At 36.1% G+C, this 20,608-nt stretch overlaps 1 protein-coding gene across 4 annotated transcripts in view; it reads left to right on the top strand.

Moving 5' to 3' along the window:
- Nucleotides 1–20,608, top strand: part of unc5ca (unc-5 netrin receptor Ca) — a 140,491-nt gene that overhangs the window by 38,156 nt on the left and 81,727 nt on the right. For all 4 annotated transcript variants that reach the window (XM_084413984.1, XM_084413982.1, XM_084413985.1 and 1 more), the window contains exon 2: nt 13,440–13,673. In XM_084413984.1, coding sequence (XP_084270110.1) covers nt 13,440–13,673 — 234 coding nt within the window. The remainder of the gene's footprint in view (nt 1–13,439; nt 13,674–20,608) is intronic.

Below are 20,608 nucleotides of genomic sequence, written 5' to 3'. Positions count from 1 at the left end.
TGGATTTATCAAGGTGCTGCAGGCCTTATTAGTGTGGTAAGTTTCTCCAAGTTTGTAAGTTCAAGAATGTGATTGACAGTAACTCAATAGGGGGTTTCTTTTCCAGATCTCACGGCTTTGATTAGCGATGGCGCAGGAAAACTTGGAGTTCTGTTCTCATTTCTGTGTCTCTCTCTCTGTGAATCTCAGTCATGCTTGTTATTGTGTCGTATCACAGTGTGTCCATCCGTGTGGAACTATGTGATGTTTGGTTGCAAGCATCCACTCGAGGGAAGCTCTTTCTGCTCTGGATTGAGGACATGTTACCGCATTCTCAAATGTTACACTGACAGGAGAGGATTTCATCATCATCATCATCATCAAAACTCTGTCATGGACCACATTTACACACACACAAACACACACACACACACACTGCTGCCCTCAGACTCTATTCGCGGTGAGTCACACAGTTTGCGCGCACATCAACCCGATCATGTATCGCATCACGATGTTTAGCGTTCATGTAAACTACAATACATTCAGATTCATCAATTGTAATGAATTCAGTCCGATTGAAACAAATTTGTGTATGTGAACATATCCAGTCTCAGCAGAGTTGGCAGTTACTGCGGTCTTTCCAGCTCTTAACGCTGCATGTGCTCTCGGATGGTTATACATTTACAGCTTTTCTTTTGTCTTTTTTTTGGTCATTAAGGGAAATCATCTTGTCTCAGTTACAAATTTGCCTGGTAAATCATAAAGAATGTTTTTTTCCCCACCATTTTTGCATATTGTATGTTCAGGGGTGACAGATTGATACGCAGACATGGTATTTATGACTGGATGTAACTTTTTATACTTTGCGGTTCTCCGACTGACTTTGTCCTATCAGTGCGGTGCTCATGAAAAAAATTGTGAAGACCACTGCACTAAAGGGTCATGGTGATACAAAAAAAGTATTAGTTGAAATATTGAACTTATTTCATAATTGATGAACTTTGCACAGTTATTGAACTGAACTGAATCTGAACTCAAAAGTTTTGTGACCGAATGCAAAGATATTTTCTTGAGTAGTGCAAACATTCTGCCTTTGAATGCAAAAGGGGATTTGCGAGTGAAATGAAAGTCTCACAGGGTCACCAACACTTTTGCGTGAGTGATATTGTATGTTTTTTTTCTGGTGCTATTGTAGAATTTGGTTCAAAGTGATATTTTAGAAAGCAGGATAATTACGTTTCCTACTTATTGAAACAGACTTCATGTCAGGAATGAGCATGCGATGCCTTAAAATGCGCCCTACGAAGGCTACAATATGCACACAACTATTCCAGGAGAGTCTACTGTATATTATGGTGCAGTAGACCAGTTTGACATTTTTTAATGGGGTCATATAATAAATAAAAAAGTCTCTACGCTTTGGAAATAAAACAGTTTGATAAAAGCTTGACCACCCAAACAGAGCATTTATTTATGAGCATTATAACCTTGCTTATTCATAGAAACTCTATAGAAAGTACAGTGACAAAAGCAGGCTGTTTAACCATATGGATCAAAGGGAGGATGGAAAATATTAATGAAAAACTAAATTATGTGCAAGAAACCTTGACTAACATTGAAAGTGGGCTTATAAGTGGGAATAAAAATAACATGATTAAAAAAATGTAGAAATGACCCCTTTAATAAAGTCTGTCTATGTTTGCTGAAGCAGACGGGAGCATCAGTGGATGTTCTCAGTCTGTAATATTGATGGAAAAATGTAGGATTTATTCATTTGAGTCTGAGTTCAGCTGGGGTTTGCGTACGACACTCAATCTTTCAGTAAGAGGAAGAGAGAGAGAGAGAGAGAGAGAGAGAGAGAGAGAGAGAGTGAAAAACGACAGGAAACAGTGAGAGTCCTTGCCTCTGCGGAAAGATGTATTATATATGAAATATTATATAATAGAAGCATGTATATAATATATTATGCAACACACATACATATACATCTCTGCATGCTGTCATGTCAAACATTGGGATTTATTTGATTGAATATGGCAATAAAAACTCCAGCTGAACACAGACATCTGCAAATTCATCTACAGTAACTATCCCTCCCTAAAGAGAGTTTGATTGACAGGTGTCAAATGCATCATCCTCTTCCTCAGCGATCAGAAAATGCACTTTGGCTGATAATTGTTTTAGGAATGTAATGTACACATTAAAACAATGTAAGAATAATCATTTGACTCTCGTGTGAATCAAATCAAAGTCATACTGACAGATGACTGAACAATTAGCATAGTTTTTGACTTTATTTTAACTTTATTGATCATAAATATATCTATTTATTGAACATCTGATTTCATATTGCTGTCGTTGGGAGTGTAGGATGGCGAGAGTTTATTTCGGGCTGTTCTGGTGTAATCTTTGTTTCTTGAATATTTCATATCTTTTAATATCACACAAAGATGAAAGTCAAATTTGTGATGCAAAACTCTCTCTGTGTTTTAGAAATTCAACTCCCTGGTTGGTTTGTTGATCAGATGTTACCATACCAGCAGCCTAAATGCTTTTTAAAGTTTAAATTAGTTTTAAAATGAGTATTCATGTAGTGTTGCGGTATAATGGGTATTGGAGACGCACACAAATCATATTCTGGAAAGACCTTTGAGAGACTGATACCAGAATAGAGCCAACATTTTCCATGGTAACCATTATTTCAGCCAAAATACTATGGTATTTTGGCTGAAATAATGGTTAACATGGAAATTACTACAGTTAATGTTCCTTAAATTCTGTAATAAATGTACATTTTAAGGGGTCTCAGTAAGTGAATGTAGAATTAATGAGCTCAATGGTTACTTTGTCATGGCTTTTCCCTGTTCATTACGTTTTTTCTCTTTTTTTTGGTGGATTTTAACTCTTTCCCTGCCAGGGTTTTAAAAAAAGTTTTTGATCATATTCACAAAATTTATGTTGATTATGTTGAATGAATATCTGAACATGCAATATATAAAAAGAAAGAACAGAGCCTCTGGTTTTTATTCTAGCTTCATGCATTATTTTTTTTATATCAACACTTGAATGTGGGCAAGTTTCATAAAAAAAAGTAACATTTTGAGCAAAAAGCAGAAGAAAAAAAACGCGTGTGGATCGGACTAACACAGATGGAGTAGATCGAGTCCATCAACACCCCCAAAGCTTCACAGTCCTATAGCTTATCCTGGGTAACATTTCATTGGTAACATTAGGCAGTTTGGATTTATATGCTGTTTAATGTTGATGATCGCATAATTTTACATATGCATCTGCTTACATATGATATCGCTTGTTTCAGCTTCTTCTTCGCCTGCGTTTTGATCTGGAGATTCAGTACTCTTTCAGAAGGTGTGTAATAGCACCCCCTACCATATAATAGTGAAACCAGGAAAAGCAGGGAAATTTCCGTCAATGGCGGGGAAAGAGTTAAAGGGGTAGTTCACCTAAAACTCAGTGTTTTTTGCCCATGCAATGAAAGTCAATGGGGTCCAAATTTTTTTGAACAACATAGTTGAAATATTCATCATTTCTTCATGCTTAATTTTTAAACTCTCCAGCAAAGGTGTACGTTTGACAATTCACCCACAATACCATCTGTTTCTCGTCATCTAGGTAACACCGAATGCTTTTGTTAAAATCTGAAGCGTGTCATGCCACATTTACTGTGAAGTTCTTCCGCTCACTTCCATTCTCTGCATCTGTTATTGCTTTTGTGGAGCATTCGCTCATAATGCGCAGTCTGAAATGGGTTTTTCAGAGGAACATTGAGCTTTGAAGCGCTGTGAGTTGGCTGTCTGATGGAATGAGGGAGTTCATCTTTGTTTGTAATGATGTTCATGTTTTGAGAGCGTGTGAGTTGGTGGTGACAGCCGTTTTTGTTGTCACAGATAATGAGGACGGAAAACAGCCCTCTGTCACTGCATCTTCTGTGTGTGTGTGTGTGTGTGTGTGTGTGTGTGTGTGTGTGTGTGTGTGTGTGTGTGTGTGTGTGTGTGTGTGTGTGTTGTAATACTCTGCATCTGGTCCCAGTTCAAAACCGCAGTTACTAAATTACACTGCGCAGACTTTTCCAAAGCATATGAACGTTAAATGTACAGAGAAACATGGAGACAGGCTGTTTTTAATAGCTCCAGTGTCACTGTTTGCATTTATCAGCCTCTATAATATCATTCATGAAACACAAGCAGAGCACAATTCTGTGTAAAACACTCTGGATGTAAATTGTCATATTAAAGCACCCCTATTATGCTTTTTTGGATATTAACTTTAATGTAGTGTGTAATCTAGCTGTTTGTGACTGGAAAAGGTCTACAAAGTTTCAAAGATCAAAGTACAGATAAATGGAGTTTTCAGTGCTGCCAAAGCAAATCCACTTTGCATGAACTTCCAAAGGATGACGACTCGTCGTAAAACCGACGCCAGCGTAAAGGTCCTTGCTCACTGCATGTGAGTCCCGAAAATTTTGTATGCTTTTTTTTCATATTCGTCATCCTAAAAATTCGTCATGCACAAAAACACTGAGGGTCCTATTTTAACGATCTGAAACGCAAGTATCAAACGCGAAACGTAAGTAACTTTGTGGGTGGATCTCGGATCCTCTGATCCCGATGCACATCTAAAATGGGTTGGTCTGAAGTAGCTTCATTACTCATAGGTGTGGTTTGGGCGTAACGTGAAATAAACCAATCAGAGCATCATCTCACATTCCCTTAAAGAGCAGGCGTGCTTGTTCCATGGCGGATTGCTATTATAACGGCGGATTTGCCAGACGCACGCCAGGAGCGGTTCACAGCCGAGGAGACCGACGTTCTCGTCAGGTCCGTAAAAGACAGAGAAGTGACATTGTATGGGGATGGGAGAAACCCACCCGAATTAGCTTCGGTTAAACAGGCGTATAATAAATTGGGTAAATGTGTGAGCCAAATTTATGCCTATTTTTTCACATCTTCATGGACACAACAATGATTTCCCTCATGTGGAATATTTTTCCTTGTAATTATGTATGGTTTGCAAAAATGGCAACAGCTGCATCTGTGTGTAGATGAGAGAAGCAAAGTGTATGCGCGTAGTGCACTCACTACATTATGGCCAAGCATGCGCCCTTAAAATAGCATCTGAATAACGCGCCAATTGTTGGCGGAATTGTTTCCTGGAACTGCAAAATAGCACCAGGGAAAGTGGCGTTTCCATTATAATTATGCTTTTAAACAAAGTTTGCCTCAGGTAGATTAACAAAAAGACCCTAGGTTGCATTTTGGCGAGAGTTACCCTTTAACTGTTCATGTCACTGTGTATCAAGTGCAGAGAAAGATCCGGAGCTGAAGTGGTAGTCAGATATGGAAATGGATTTTTTGTGTCCGACAAGTGCTGCAAGCTGTTGACCAATCAATAACAGACTGGGCTGTCTGACCAATCAGAGCAGAGCAGGCTCTCAGAAAGGAGGGGTTTAGAGAGACTGAATCTTTTATCAAACCATTTCAGACACTGCGAGAACAGAGCTGATGCTGAAATGGATATTATGAGAAAAAATAAAGTGATTTTGACCTTGGATGCATGTAAACCTATTGTAGGAGACTCCAAAACAAAATCAGGAGCCTTTAAAATAGCATAATAGGGGCACTTTATATTCAATGTGAGAGTGCTTTTTGTACAAAGTGTCTCCATTTAATCGCAGTGCTCTCTAGGCGATACTATTGAAATATTAGAGATCTCATTTTTATTTTTCTATTCTTATGTGGACAATCGCATAATGAATTGAAGACGGCTTTACTTTCAGAATATTTTTTTTTACCGTGCTTCTGACCCAGATGTTCTTTTGGGAACAAAATGTCTCAACAGCATTTCTAGAGGTTTGATCAATTGAAATCTTCAAAAGAAAAAAACATCTCAGCTGTGCCACAGTTCAGTGATGGTGTCCAATGATAATTTATATTTTTAAATTAATATAAAAATGTATATAAATAATTTCAATAATTATCGAATTTATATATATACACAGAGACATAGATAATGTGTGTGTATATATATATATATGTATATATATGTATATAATTTTGAGTATTCATCAAAGAATCCTGAAAAAAAAAATTGTACATAACTGTTTTCAACATTGATAAATTCAGCTTTGATCACAGGAATAAATTACATTTTAAAGTATATTCCAATAGAAAACTGTTATTTTAAATTGTAATAATATTTCACAATATTACTGTTTATTTTTGTATTTTTAATCAAATAAATGCTGCCTTGGTGAGCATAAGAGACTTGTTTTAAAAACATAAAAAATCTTACCGATCCCAAACTTCTGAACGGCAGTGTATATATATGAAGTCTTTTATGGTGTTCGGGTCAGTATATTTATAATTAGCTATAGAAGATTAGAACAATAGAAGTGAAAGGGAAGTAAACACGTGTGTGTCCAGACAGAGTCCAGCTGAGCTGTAGTCATGTGTCGTGTGTATGATGGATGAGTGTTCACATGAGTGTTCATTAGAACAAACACAGCTATTGTCTGTATTTAAATGAGCATGTGTTGGGCTGATATTGAACATGCTGTAAACACACACACACACACACACACACACACACACACACACACATATATGCAGCTCGATCTGGTTGCTCCTGATAGCTTTGAAGTGCCGGCTGCTCTTGGCGGTGTGTGTCCTCACGCTGGGTCAGTAATTAAACGTGATATTTATCATGGTGCTGTGTGTAAATGATGAGTCTGGGGACGAGTGATAAACACTGTTGATTATAAGAGCTCATCCAGGCTGCGTTGCCTCTCCTTGACTTTGTGTGTAATACACTCACAGACGCACATAAACACACACAGAAAGTGGAGTGCTGGAGTGCCGTGTGTCTTTTCTGTTTGATCTATGATCGGATTAATTACCTCTGCTCTTATTACAGGAATATTCTGGGCTATTTTAGACTCAATGTTTATCGACAGCATCTGTGGCCTGCTATTTGAGTACTAAAGTTGATTGATTGATTGATTGTGGTACTTTCTGTAAGGGTGAAGAGACAATATTTGTAAATTATCAATGTAATAATATACTTAATATGAATTAATGTGGTTAGTAACAATAGTATTAAATATTGATTTTGTATAAAAAAAAATTCATGATATTGCATTGTTTGTTTATTTATTTATTTATTTATTCATTCATTCTGATGCTCATGGTGCTTTTTGTAAGGTTAAAGATACAATATTTGTAAATTATTATTAAAATAATATATTATTAAATGAATGAATTAATAAGTAATACATTTGATTATTAATGATAATATTATATATTGATTTTGCTGTTTTTTTTCTCATGATATTGCATTATATTGTTTCTATTATTTCTTTTTTTACTAATTCTTGTGATACTTTTTTGTAGGGGCAAAGAGACAATACTTAAGAATTATTGAATTTAATTTATTTTAATTTGTTTGATTGTTAACAGTTATATTTTGCATTATTTTCTTCATCAGTACTTGCGATCCTTGTTTATTTTAGTCATATATTTAATAATCTGACATGCATGATATACTTTTTATAAGGTTAAAGAGACCAAATATTTGTAAATAATAATTTAATTATAAATATAATAATAATATTAATTCATTTAATTATTAACAATAGTATATATTGAAATATAAATATCAATTTTGGATTATTTTCTCAATGTTTCATTGTTTCTATTCATTTTTTATTTATTTAATAATCTGACGCTCATATTATGAGCATTCATTTTATTTCTACGGTCCAATTAATGAAGAAGCAGCTTGTCTGAGTGATATTGGACAAAAGCGAAGGCAACCATGTGCGCTAGAGTTAAAAACCGACGCAGCAGGATCATTGCCCCATAGACTCCCATTATGAATTCATAGTAAACACGATTTCGGTTCATTTTTACAAACTGAGGGAGTATTTTCTGCAGTGACTGACGGCGTGTCACAGATGCCATCGTATGGGGGTTAAGTTGTATTTAACCTGGAATATTCCTGCAGTTCTGGACCGTTCACTGTTCATCAATAATACACTCACAAGCTCCGGAAGGTTAAGCTGATAAACGTGACCCCTCTCGTGTTCCAAAGGTCCCAGCTTGGTCTTTAAGCCCCATTATTAAGAGAGTTAATCATCTGAACCAACACTGGACTCTTTGGCACCTGAGAGGTGAGACGATAAGAGGACTGGAGAACAGCCAGAGAGAGAATAGAGAGAGAGAAAGCGTTCAAAGGTCTCTTTCTACGCTTTATTTTTCCCTTATAATGTTAGTCAAGGTTTCTTAGAACATAATTCTGTTTTCCATCACATTCCAGCCTGTCTCTGACCTTTACTTTATCAAATGCTCTCTGCATTTGAGCTGAATGTGAAAGTGTGATACTTACATGAACAAGGGATTTTATCTTGTTAAAAACAACTCGTCTCTCTTCCACGATTCTGAATTGATTCGGAAAACTTGATAGCATCGAATGTGCCCTAAGAAACGTGTGTTTGCTTGACTGTGCGGCTACACCTTTCAGTGTTTCAGCTTTTTCTCTCATAAAAATACTGTGCAAAGGCCTTATTTGTTGTTTGGAAGTGTAATGAGGGTAACTATATATATATATATATATATATATACAGTGCTATGCATAAGTGAATACACCCATGCTAAAGTTGACTAAAAAGAGGAATAAAAAATCATATTTTGGAAATTGAACTTAATGCCTTAATTTAAAAAATTAGGAAAAATCCAACCTTTAAGGACACCAATTTTCTTTGTGAATGAATAATGTATCGTAAATAAATAAATGTTCTTCCTTAAAATACATGGTGCATAAGTGAGTACACCCCTATGTTAAATTCCCATAGAGGCAGGCAGATTTTTATTTGTAAGTATTTTTTTTTAAAAAAATTTAGGATACTATGCATCCTGATAAAGTTCCCTTGGCCTTTGGAATTAAAATAGCCTCACATCATCACATAGCCTTCACCATACCTAGAGATTGGCATGGGGTACTTTCCATAAGATCATCTCTCAATGCAAATCAAACTAGCTTTTAGGCTAACTGAAATAAAACCATGCCAATCTCTAGGTATGGTGAATGCTATGTGATGATGTGGGGCTATTTTAATTCCAAAGGCCAAGGGAACTTTATCAGGATGCATAGTATCCTAAAAAATTTTTTTTTTAAATACTTAAAAATAAAAATCTGCCTGCCTCTATGGGAATTTAACATAGGGGTGTACTCACTTATGCACCATGTATTTTAAGGAAGAACATTTATTTATTTACGATACATTATTCATTCACAAAGAAAATTGGTGTCCTTAAAGGTTGGATTTTTCCTAATTTTTTTAATTAAGGCATTAAGTTCAATTTCCAAAATATGATTTTTTATTCCTCTTTTTAGTCAACTTTAGCATGGGTGTATTCACTTATGTATAGCACTGTATATATATATATATATATATATACATATATACATATATATATATATATATATATACATATATATATACATATATATATATATATATATATATATATATTAGTGCTGGGCAACGATTAATCGCATCCAAAAGTTTGTGTTTACTGTGTTTAAGTTTGTGTACTGTGTATAATTATTTTTGTATATATACATATGCATGTATATATTTAAGAAATATTTGCATATACTGTATATATATATTTATACATCATTTATATTATATATAAATATAAATATTTTATAAAAACACATTTTTCTTAAATATACATGCTTAAAAAAAAATTTTCAGTGTATTTGGTTGTATGTTTTGAAGCTATAGTTATATAACTCTTAACATACAAAAATTTTTTAATTCATAATTATATATTGTAAAATAATATTTTTAAATGTATGATTATTTTTAAAGTTTATTTTTAGTCTATGTATAATTAGTAATTTAATCAAATCCATCACATAAAAAAGTGACACAAAAAGTCTTTAACCTCATTAATGCATAAGAAAAAAATGTAGATCAAGAATCGTTTTCGAATCGAATCATGATTCCCAGAATCGGACCGTGTCGTGCCTAAAGATTCCCGCTCATAGGCTACTTTAAGTGTGTTTGAGGCCTTTTGTTGGAAGAGTATCAGTTTTGTTTGTGTTTTTTTTATCATAGACTGTGGTTTTTAGAGAGTAAACAGGACAGAACCTGTTTGTGTGTATAAGATTAATCAGGGATTAGAATAAATGAATCATCTTTTATCATAATAACATTTGCAAACACAACACAGACCCACGGCCCGCGGTCCGTCATTAGATCCCATGCTGTGCCGTGACCCGTTAATAGAAGCTAATGTGCCTTACAGAGTGTTAATTTGGGGTGAAACGAACTCTTTCTGTGTGTGTGTGTGTGTGTGTGTGTGTGTGTGTGTGTGTGTGTGTGTGTGTGTGTGTGTGTGTGTGTGTGTGTGTGTGTGTGTGTGTGTGAAAGTCAGATAAGAGTTATGAGCCAGACTGCGTGCCATAGGACGGGTCAGCGGGCATCTAATGAAGGCATTCCATAATAATCCGACACTCGTGCCATTGTCTTTTTACTGTGTGTGTGTGTGTTAGTGTAATGTTAGTATGCGGTATATGTATTGATGACTCCAGGGATCGATACGTCCTGGGTTACGACCCATCCATTATGTGCGTGTGTGTGTGTGTGTGTGTGTGTGTGTGTGTGTGTGTGTGTGTGTGTGTGTGTGTGTGTGTGTGTGTGTGTGTGCTGTTGAAGATCCCTGCATTTGTGCTGGACGTGAAATTGTGCTACAGACATGAACAAGTGAATTTATATTTTACAAAACAACTAATCTGTCCATCAACTCAGTCGTTTCTTTGTTCATTCATTCATTACTTTGTTATATTTCCATTCTTTGTCTGTTCTTTAATTCAGTCGGGCTCAATCTGTTCACTATCTGTTTCTCTGTTCTTTGATTCATTAGTGTGTTGATTTATCCATTCATTCATTGGTTTTTTTGTTCAGTCGATCATTAGTTTATTACTTCTTAACTCATTTATTCCACCATTTGTTCATTGATTAGTTCATTCATTGCTTTAATTCATATGTCTGTTCCTTCATTTATTCCGTCATGTTCATTTGTTCATTCATTAGTTTATTTGTTGTTCTGTTCACTTGTCTGGGTTCTTTGATTCATTAATAGATTGATTCATCCATTCATTATTTTGTTCATTCTTTCATTAGTTTGTTCTTTTATTCGTTCATCTGTTCATTTGTATGTTCATTCCTTCATTAGTTTAACTGATTATTCTGTTCATTCATGTTTATTGATTTTCGTTCATTCACATATACATTTTTTTGTTCATTAATTAGTTCATTCATCCATTCTTGTTTAATTCTTCTTTAATTCATAATATACTTGTTCATTCGTTAGTTTATTTGTTGTTCTGTTCACTTTTCTATTTCTGTGTTCTTTGATTCATTAGTTTACCGATTCATTCATTCATTCTTATGGTTGTTGATGTAGTTTATTAGTTAGTTTGCTCGTTGTTAGTTTGTTTGATCATATCTTAATTTGTTCATTTATTGATGTAATACAAGTTTGTTCTTTTGCCTGTTCATTTATTTATGCAGTCGTGTTCATTTGTTTGATTGTTCATTCATTAGTTTATTAATTGATTCATTTGTTCATTCATCTTCATACTTTTTTTTCATTAATTCATTAGTTGAATAGATCATTTGTTCATTAGTTATTTGTTCATCTGTTCATTTGTGTGTTCTTTCAGTAGTTTGTTAACTGATAAATCTGTTCAATCATGTTCATTGATTCACATATTCTTTCATTTGTTCATTGATTAGTTCATTCATCCATTCTTGTTGATTAATTTGGTCATAAATTCATTCATTATTTTGTTCATTCATGACATGTTTGTTCTTTTGTCTGTTCCTTCATTTATTCACTCATGTACATTTGTTGATTTGTTCTGTTCATTTGTCTATTACTGTGTTTACTTTCATTCATTCGTTTGTCGATTGATTCAAGTATTTGTTCATGTTCATTGATTTTTGTTCATTCATCCAATCTTGTTTGTTTACTCATTTATCTGTTTATTCATCTATTCATTTATTCATTCTTGCCTCAGTTAATAAATTAATTCATTAGTTTGTTCATTAACAATATATTTGTTCGTTTATTTGTCACGTTCATGTGCTTGTTTGTTCATTCAATAGTTTGTCCATTCATATGTTCATTGATTTGTTTTTGTTGACATAATCTCTCATTCATTCATTCATTCATTAATTCATTCATGTTTGTTCATTAGTTCATAGTCATTCATTTGTTTGTTTGTCCATTTATTTATTCATCTATTCATTCATTTAACAGTCCATTCACTCAAAGCAAAGAGGACGAATGATAGAGAGCGTATAAGACAGATCTCAGAACATCATGTTTATTTGAGCTTGGAAGCTAAAAATAGGCATCAGTTACTCCATTAACCAGGGATCAGTTCGAGACAAGCGTAAGATCCTGTTTCATAATGAGACCCAAAAACAGGCCTGCACCAGTCTGAGCGCGTGAAGCCTCTCCGGACCCGAGCGAGCACACAGACGAGAAACAGAAGAGGCTCTGAGAAATCTGATATTTGTGAATAAAATTGGCGTAATGGGAGTTTCTGTTGCAAAAATCTATTCTAAAACATTTCACAGTTATACATACCATTTTTTTCTTTTTATGTTTTTAAAAGAAGTCTCATGCTCACCAAGGCTGTATTTATTGGCGCAAAAATATTATTACAATTTCCGCCGTATTGATGAAAAGCTGAATTTTCAGCATCATTACTCCAGTCTTCAGTGTCACATGATCCTTCAGAAATCATTCTAATATGATGATTTGCTGCTCAAGAAACATTTCTGATTATTATCAATGTTGAAAACAGTTGTGCTGCTTCATATTTTTGTTTATTTTTGTCATCATATTCTTTGATGAATAGAAAGCTTTAGTAACATTACTTGTACATTTTGAACAGTAGTGAACATAACTTGATGATGGAATTGATGATTTGCAAATCCATCATCTAATGGCACGTTAGAAAGGCATCCCTCTGCTTCCCCACTCACTTCCTTAAAGTCACCATGAAATCTAAATGGACAGTTCTTATTATTGCAGTATTTAATGATTTATCTGTGCACATCTTTTTTCTTTTTTTTATTCTTGCGCCCTTATAATCTTTAATCAAAATCCCTCCCTCCCTCTCTTCTCTTCTCTGATGATGTGTTTATTGGCGTGAGGGCGGGGCGACCTGTCACTCACATGAGATCCACCAATAGCAAACCACAACCATCCAATCAATTCCCCATGACAATATCAAGTCCCGCCCTAATTATTTTCTTGTTCGAGAAGCCGTTTCACTCAGATAAACATCACAACAGGGAAGAAATCTTCCATTTCATGCTGATTTTAAGGCTCACGCTGTCTGTGTTTTTGTCCCAGGTGATGATGACTTCCTGTTGGGTTTGGGAGAGCTGCCAGAGACCTTCCCGAGCGACCCGCCGGAACCTCTCCCACACTTCCTCCTGGAGCCGGAGGACGCTTACATCGTCAAGAACAAAGCCGTCAATCTCTTCTGCACGGCCACGCCAGCCGCACAGATCTACTTCAAGTGCAACAGCGAGTGGGTCCATCAGAGAGAGCACACCATAGAGGAGCGGGTGGACGAGACGTCGGGTCAGTCACACACACACACACACGCACACACTTCATTCACCATCACTCTCGTTTATGGGTCAGAAACATTATGGCCTTTTCTGAGGTGTAATAAAAACGTGATAGCTCTGGTTTATTTATGGTTTCCATCGCTAAAGGTGCTGCTAGAGAGATAGATAACCCCCTCCCTGACACATACCGGTTTGTGTATTTTTATGTAATGTTATCAGAGCTCTCAAGGATTAAATTTTTTATATGACTGCTATGGACACTGAGATTAAGGCTAGTCACCAACAATTGAATCACCGTCAACCACCAACCGTCATTGAATGTCAAATCACAGTGATTTATACAATACAGCTTCATGGTACGGTGACCACCATCAAACAAACCAAATGTGGGACGATTATAAGTTTGTGTGGGACAATGTGGGACATGTTACCAAGACTAAAACTTAACCTGAAACTGTTCTATAATGTATCTAACTTAATAAAAACATTTGTATTCTGCCTTTCAGCTGATAAAAATTCTTTGTTCTTTAGTCCCTTCCAGAAAACACCATTACATCACATTCACAATGTAACATAACATGTCTTTATTTTACATGTCATTTAAATTCAACATCACTGAGCCCAAAGGCAGCAGGCATCATGCAGATAACTCTTTTCGAAACAGTTCTGACCAAGTCCAACTAAAATCCAACAAAATAAATAATGAACAAATAAAATATAAAATAACATGAAATTAGATCATTGACAGTCTTATAGCCTATATTAAGAATATATTAAACCAAAAACTTTCATATTTTTTAGAAAGGATGTGAATTAAAACAACCACAGCAGGCAACAAGTTGATCAATTCTGTTGATAAAATTATCCATTTGTTTTCTGACAGGGAACACATTTTGATTGACAGCCGCGTTTACTCGTTTCCTTTCAACCATTGGCTAGGATGATTTAAAAAACGGCTGTTGTAATAGCGCTGTTAAATATAGGTGAAAAACTACGCCGCAAAAAGAATAAAAAGGCAAAAGAACGCATGAACGTTTTCTTAATATGATAATTAAAGCGGGGCTCAGTAGTTTCGGGATTTCTTCGCTGTATTCTCGCTTTTTGCTCGCAGGTTTCTCTCTAGAGCTCCCCCCACAGCTTCGGAATAGATATTTGACAACACTGTTGTAAAAACTCGTTGGTGATTCTCAGACACCAGAGGCTAGTAGATCAACGACATCAGAGCAGATGGGACATTCTTTAAAACGTCTTCTTCATTCGGGTTCGAACAGCGTGAGGGAGCGCAATAATGACAGCATTTTAGCAGATTTCTTTTGGCCGTAAAGCAATTGTTTACATCGCGAGACCTGATATCACGCGATACTTCCTGACGCGGCGGCCGGCGGCCCGCCGGCTCAAAGTTGCAAGTGCGAATTTTCCGCTCACGGGCACCAGGGGGGTGCGATACGACCACCATTCAACCCGAAATAAGTAATATAACCATTCCAATGACTCCGAAGCTGTTCAGTTAAGGTAAAAAAGTTACTTAGGTCACCTTTAAAAACCAACAGACTGATGAAAATGCGGGACATTTTCTCAATATGCGACGTGCGGGACGAGGGGTGAAAATGCTGTGTGGTACAATGCAAAGCGGGACGGGTGGTCACCCTACTTCATGGTGATAAACAGGAAAATAACAGTTGCAAAATTCATTAATTATGAAACCAGTTTCAGCTCTAAAGCAGCTCTGCAGAAGTCAAGTGTCATTATTCAGCTCAGTATAGTTCTGTGTGGATTCAGTTTAGTTCAATAACAGTGTCAATGTTCAATTCAATTCAGTTCACATTTATTTGTATAGCACTTTCACAATACATGTTGCAAAGTTATCATTCTGCTTTACAGCAGAATTGAATTCTGTTGGCATCATTGATCATTATTTTCCTGTTTATTGTTTAAAGCTCAATGGAAATAACTGACTTGACATTATCCAATGCAATTCAGTTCAAATTTTGTTCTCTTCCAATAGTGGCAGTAACGTAATATGAATTGACTTTTAATCAGATGATACAAAAGATACAAGATGCCAAGAGAAATGATTAGACAAATAATAAGATATTCACTCTTTATTGGCATTATGGTTCCATGAAGAACCTTGAAGAACCATTGCACAAAAGGTTTTTAGGTTATTTAAAGGCAAGCCAAGTTTATTTATATAGCACATTTCATACACTATGGCAATTCAAAGTGCTTTACATAGAGAGGAATAAACATAATCACAAAATGAAAGCAAGGAAAATTCAAACAGTTATTCAAAAGCTTTACATAGAAAGGAATTATAATAATCACACTATAGCAATTCATAGAGCTTTGCATAGAAAATAGACACAAAATAAAAGCAGGGGAAATTAAAACAGTTATAAAATGAATTAAAAGAGATAAATGATACAGTTATAGAGTAAAATTAAAAACACCGGTGTATCTTATTTTGACTCTGAGATTGACTCCCCATGACGATCAGTATTCTTCTGAAGTGATTCTTCTTAAAGATTCTTCACACTAACAAAAAATGCTTTTTTTAAAGCTTTTTTTCATGTAGACTTACTCTTAGGAACCATGGTTTTTGGTTATTCGTGGCACCTTTGAGTGTATGAGTAAATGACAGTGTCTGTTTGTTTTTCTGTCACAGTCCTGTGGCTCAAACAGTGTCACATGGCACTAGAAACAGCATGGGTTCAATCCACAGGGAATGCATGAACTAATAATATGAATTACTTACGACGTACTTGCAGAAGCTTGTTTCCGCCACTGAGAAAAGAGAGTTTATACCACACAATTCTGAGAAAAAAAGTCTGAATTGTGAGATGTATACACGCAATTGCGAGAAAAAACGTCGGAATTGTGAGATATCGCAATTACGTTTTTTATTCTGTGGCGGAAACAAGCTTCCATAGTGTATACCTTCAATGCAGTGTCACTTCAGATAAAAGCATTTGCCAAATGCATAAATGTCTTTTTGCACACTGTGAGAACAGAATACAAAGTAAAAGCCAAGAACAGTGTGTGATCCAAGTCCACTTTTGGTGATAGTCGAAAGATAAAATGCTACAATTCATAGTTGAAAGGTGCAATTACAGGTGTAAGTCATTTTTTTCCCCACTTCCAAAATGTTTAAAGGTCCCATGTTGTCAAAACTGAAATTTCCTGGCTATTTTCCTAATAACAGCGGTCTAGGTGCTATGAAACTACCATATAAGCTTCAAAACAGTCGATCCACAGACAAATGCACACTGCCTGCATAAAGTAGCTGTGCCTTTTCACGCGCCGTTGTGACTTCCGTATAAATGTGACGTCAGAACTACTCAGTCCCACCCCGAGCACTGCCCACCGTCACGAAACTACATCATTGCACAGGCTTCCGAACAACATTAATATAAGAGAACAGTGGCTCATGTTTATTTATTCAGAAATACCACAGCAATTTAGTTCGACCTTAGCCGTCTGTTCTGCACTGTTCACAAGTGACCGCTTCTTCAATCAGGCTCAGTTCAATGCCAGTTTTTCAAAGAAGCTACTCCTCAAAGATGCTGCAGTCCCTACTGTTCATAGTTTTACAAGTTTACCTTGGGCGTCGATTTCAGTATATGTTCTCGCGTTCTGTGGGCATCCTTGCAGATTTACCACAAGTACAACTTTTACAGAAAAAAGTAACATTTTAGAAATAAATTGTAGCACGTCGACTTGCTGTCTCAGTAGGAAAGCAATAGTTACATGGCTTACTGCATTCAGTGTCTGTGTGCTAACGTTACATATTATAAAGCAGATAAGTGTTAAAATCAGTGTATAACTAGCTATTAACGTACATATTTTTGAGATTTAAATCGAATCTGACAAAAAAAAAGTCTGAGTTTGTTTACAGACCATTTAAATTAGCATTAACATTAAATCTGTGTGCACTAATGGTAATTTTAATACTCTTACAATAACGCCGAAAGTAAGGAGGTGGAAATGTTATCCGGCTCAAACATATAAGGCCGGATGACATTTCCCTCAGCAATGTCCATCATTGCAGGTGTTTTATTTACCTTACTTGTGAGCATCACCAAGCCACAGCAGGCTACAGCATACATGACCCTAGTTACCTGTGGTTGGCCTGGCCGTGCGTCACTCAGAAAACAACAGGCCAATCAGAAGATAGACTCATGAATATTAATTAGACAGGCCAAAATCAACCTGTTCTTAGCAGAGCTCCTGAGAAAGGAGCTATAAAAATATATCGGGATGGTTTTTGGTACTTATACCGCAAATATATATTCTTAAGGACATCACAACCTAAAATAAAACTTAAGAAAGGTGTACAATATGGGGCCTTTAAAGAAATCTTGAACTTGCAGTACCATCATATAAACAGCATGAGTGCTGCAGAGCTGATGACAGCAGCAGAGAGACTAATGCTACGTATTATTAGCATCATTGGTTGCAGTGTTGGTTTATTTAGGAAGATGATTAAATGATAGACATCACTTTTTACCATCCCTTTGTGGCCATGCAGGTATAGTGAATAATCTGCTAGATTATCTACTAATCAACATTTTGGTGTTGGTAAGATGTTTTACTGTTTTTGAAAGAAGTCTTTTCTGCTCAACAAGGCTGCATGTATTTGATCAAAAGAGTATAAACAGTAATATTGTGAAATATTATTACAATTTAAAGTAACTGTTTTCTATGTGAATATATTGTAAAGAATATATTTCAGCATCATTACTCCAGTCTTCAGTGTCACATGATCCTTCAGAAATCATTCTAAAATGCTGATTTGCTGCTCAAGAAACATTTATTATTATTATCAAAGTTGAAACCAGTTGTGCTGCTTAATATTTCTGTGGAAACCATGACATGTCAGGATTCTTTGATGAATAGAAAGTTCAAAAGAACAGAATTAATTTGAAATAGAAATCTTTTGAAAGATTTTTTAAATGTCTTTTCTGTCACTTTTGATCAATTCAATGAGTCCTTGCTGAATACAAGTATTAATTAATTTACTGACCCCAAACACATTTGAATGGTAGTTTATGAACCTGTTGTTGACTTGAATGAGAAAACTAGCTGTAGAATAATGTTAATGTTTGCTATAGCACTGAGAATGCAACATGTATGTGAGAAATTAAAAGGAATCCAAGCATTTGCGTTCACGTATGGGCCTAATGTTTGCTGTTGAAGAAACACTGCTGTGCATTTCGAGGTTGGGAAAGCTAGCAGCCCTCGATCATTAGGAGTGAAAATAGCCTGTATTGGCTGAGGCTGAAGCACAATCACCTCACCGCAGGAGAAACCGACACGAGCCGCTCTCGGTGTGGGCGAGCGAAGAGCTCAATTCATTACGCAGAGGTTAACAAGCTCCTATTGAGCTAATGACTCTAATGGATCTTTGATATCAACCCGCCGCAGTAATTCTGCTCTAATATCTCTGTGGTGGAAACTTTACTGTCATAATCACACCTCGGATATTACTCGGGGTCAGAGCGTGTAGTTATTATGGGACCGGCTGCTCTAAACACTGTCGTGGAACTTTATCGAGGGGCCTTAATGTGCGACAGTTAACGTTTATCATAAAAAATGATGGCGTGTGAGAGAGAAAGAGATTTAGAGAGAGCGAAAAAGAGCAAGAGAGGTATAGTTTATGCTTTTAATTTGATTTTCACTCTCATGGTTGGTTCAGGCCTGTCTTTGTTCGCCGACTAGCTCCCTCTGGCATCGCTATGTATCTCTATTTGGAGTGGTGTAATATCGTTATGAATCAATTTCATTGTTCATTTTGGCGATTGTGAGTAAACAAGGTTATATCTGTTCCATGGCATGAAATGCTGGCGTGTAATCGACTCATAGTGTGTTTGATGAGTGTTTTGTGTGTCTGTGTATATATAGTGCACAAAATTCAAAATGAGCCCATTATCTGGTTCAAATAGAAACTACTACTGTGGTTTTTGTCTTGTATGGTCTACTTGACATGATACTGAAGTTGCAATAGTATTTTCTTCTCTGTTGTGAGAGTTTAACGGCTTCTCGAACAAGAAAAAAATGGGGAATTGATTGGATGGTTGTGGTTTGCTATTGGTCAATCTCATATGAGTGACAGGTTGACAGAGAAGAGAAGTGATGTCGCTACAAGATAGCCTGGGAAAACCCAGACAACTTCCGGCAAATTTAGATTTGCTCTGCAAGTAGTCTGGCAAAGAGCTCATTCAAGCCCATTTCTAATCCGTTGAAATCGCGGCACCAATCAGAAACGTTGAGGCGGGCTTTACACAATGACGATCGCTCTGATTGGTTTTAGGTCTATCCAATTGCGCCCAGAGGCATTTGAGCGATGTCCGTTGGTGAAGCGCACCAACTTTTAAATGCATTATTATATTAAAATTGCAAACACATGAGGACAGTCTCCATGAAAGACCCACTGGCAGATGAACGTGCTACTGCATTTCATGCATTAGATTTAATAGAGGATTTTAACTGTGACAAGATGATTGACAGGGCAGTTTACGTGACAGGATGCACGCGACAGATCCGTCCGATAAAGATGCCGAAGTAGTATGTCCCAAAGCTTGCCTACGTTTTTGCTACACATGCAAAAGTAAATACCTTTTCTTCACAAAAAGAGTACATACTTTTATGGCGTAGTGTAACTTAGGGACGCAGCATATGGCTTTACACGATGACGATCGCTCTGATTGGTTTTAGGTCTATCTAATTGCGCCCAGAGGCATTTGAGCGACGTCCGTTGGTGACGCCCCTTTGGAAATGAGTTATTAATGAAGCTTTGCCAGACCATAACTCAGTTATTACTGAGAATGGTCTGGATTTAACCAGGCTAGCTACAAGAGGGAGGGGAAGTTATTTTGATTAAAGATTACAAAAAAAAAAAGTATGTGCATGGATACATTATTTATAATAAATATTGCAATATTCCAG

This window comes from Rutilus rutilus (genome assembly GCF_951802725.1).
Source record: "Rutilus rutilus genome assembly, chromosome: 7".
Classification (NCBI taxonomy): Eukaryota; Metazoa; Chordata; class Actinopteri; order Cypriniformes; family Leuciscidae; genus Rutilus; species Rutilus rutilus.
This window is presented reverse-complemented; position numbering and strand designations above follow the sequence as displayed.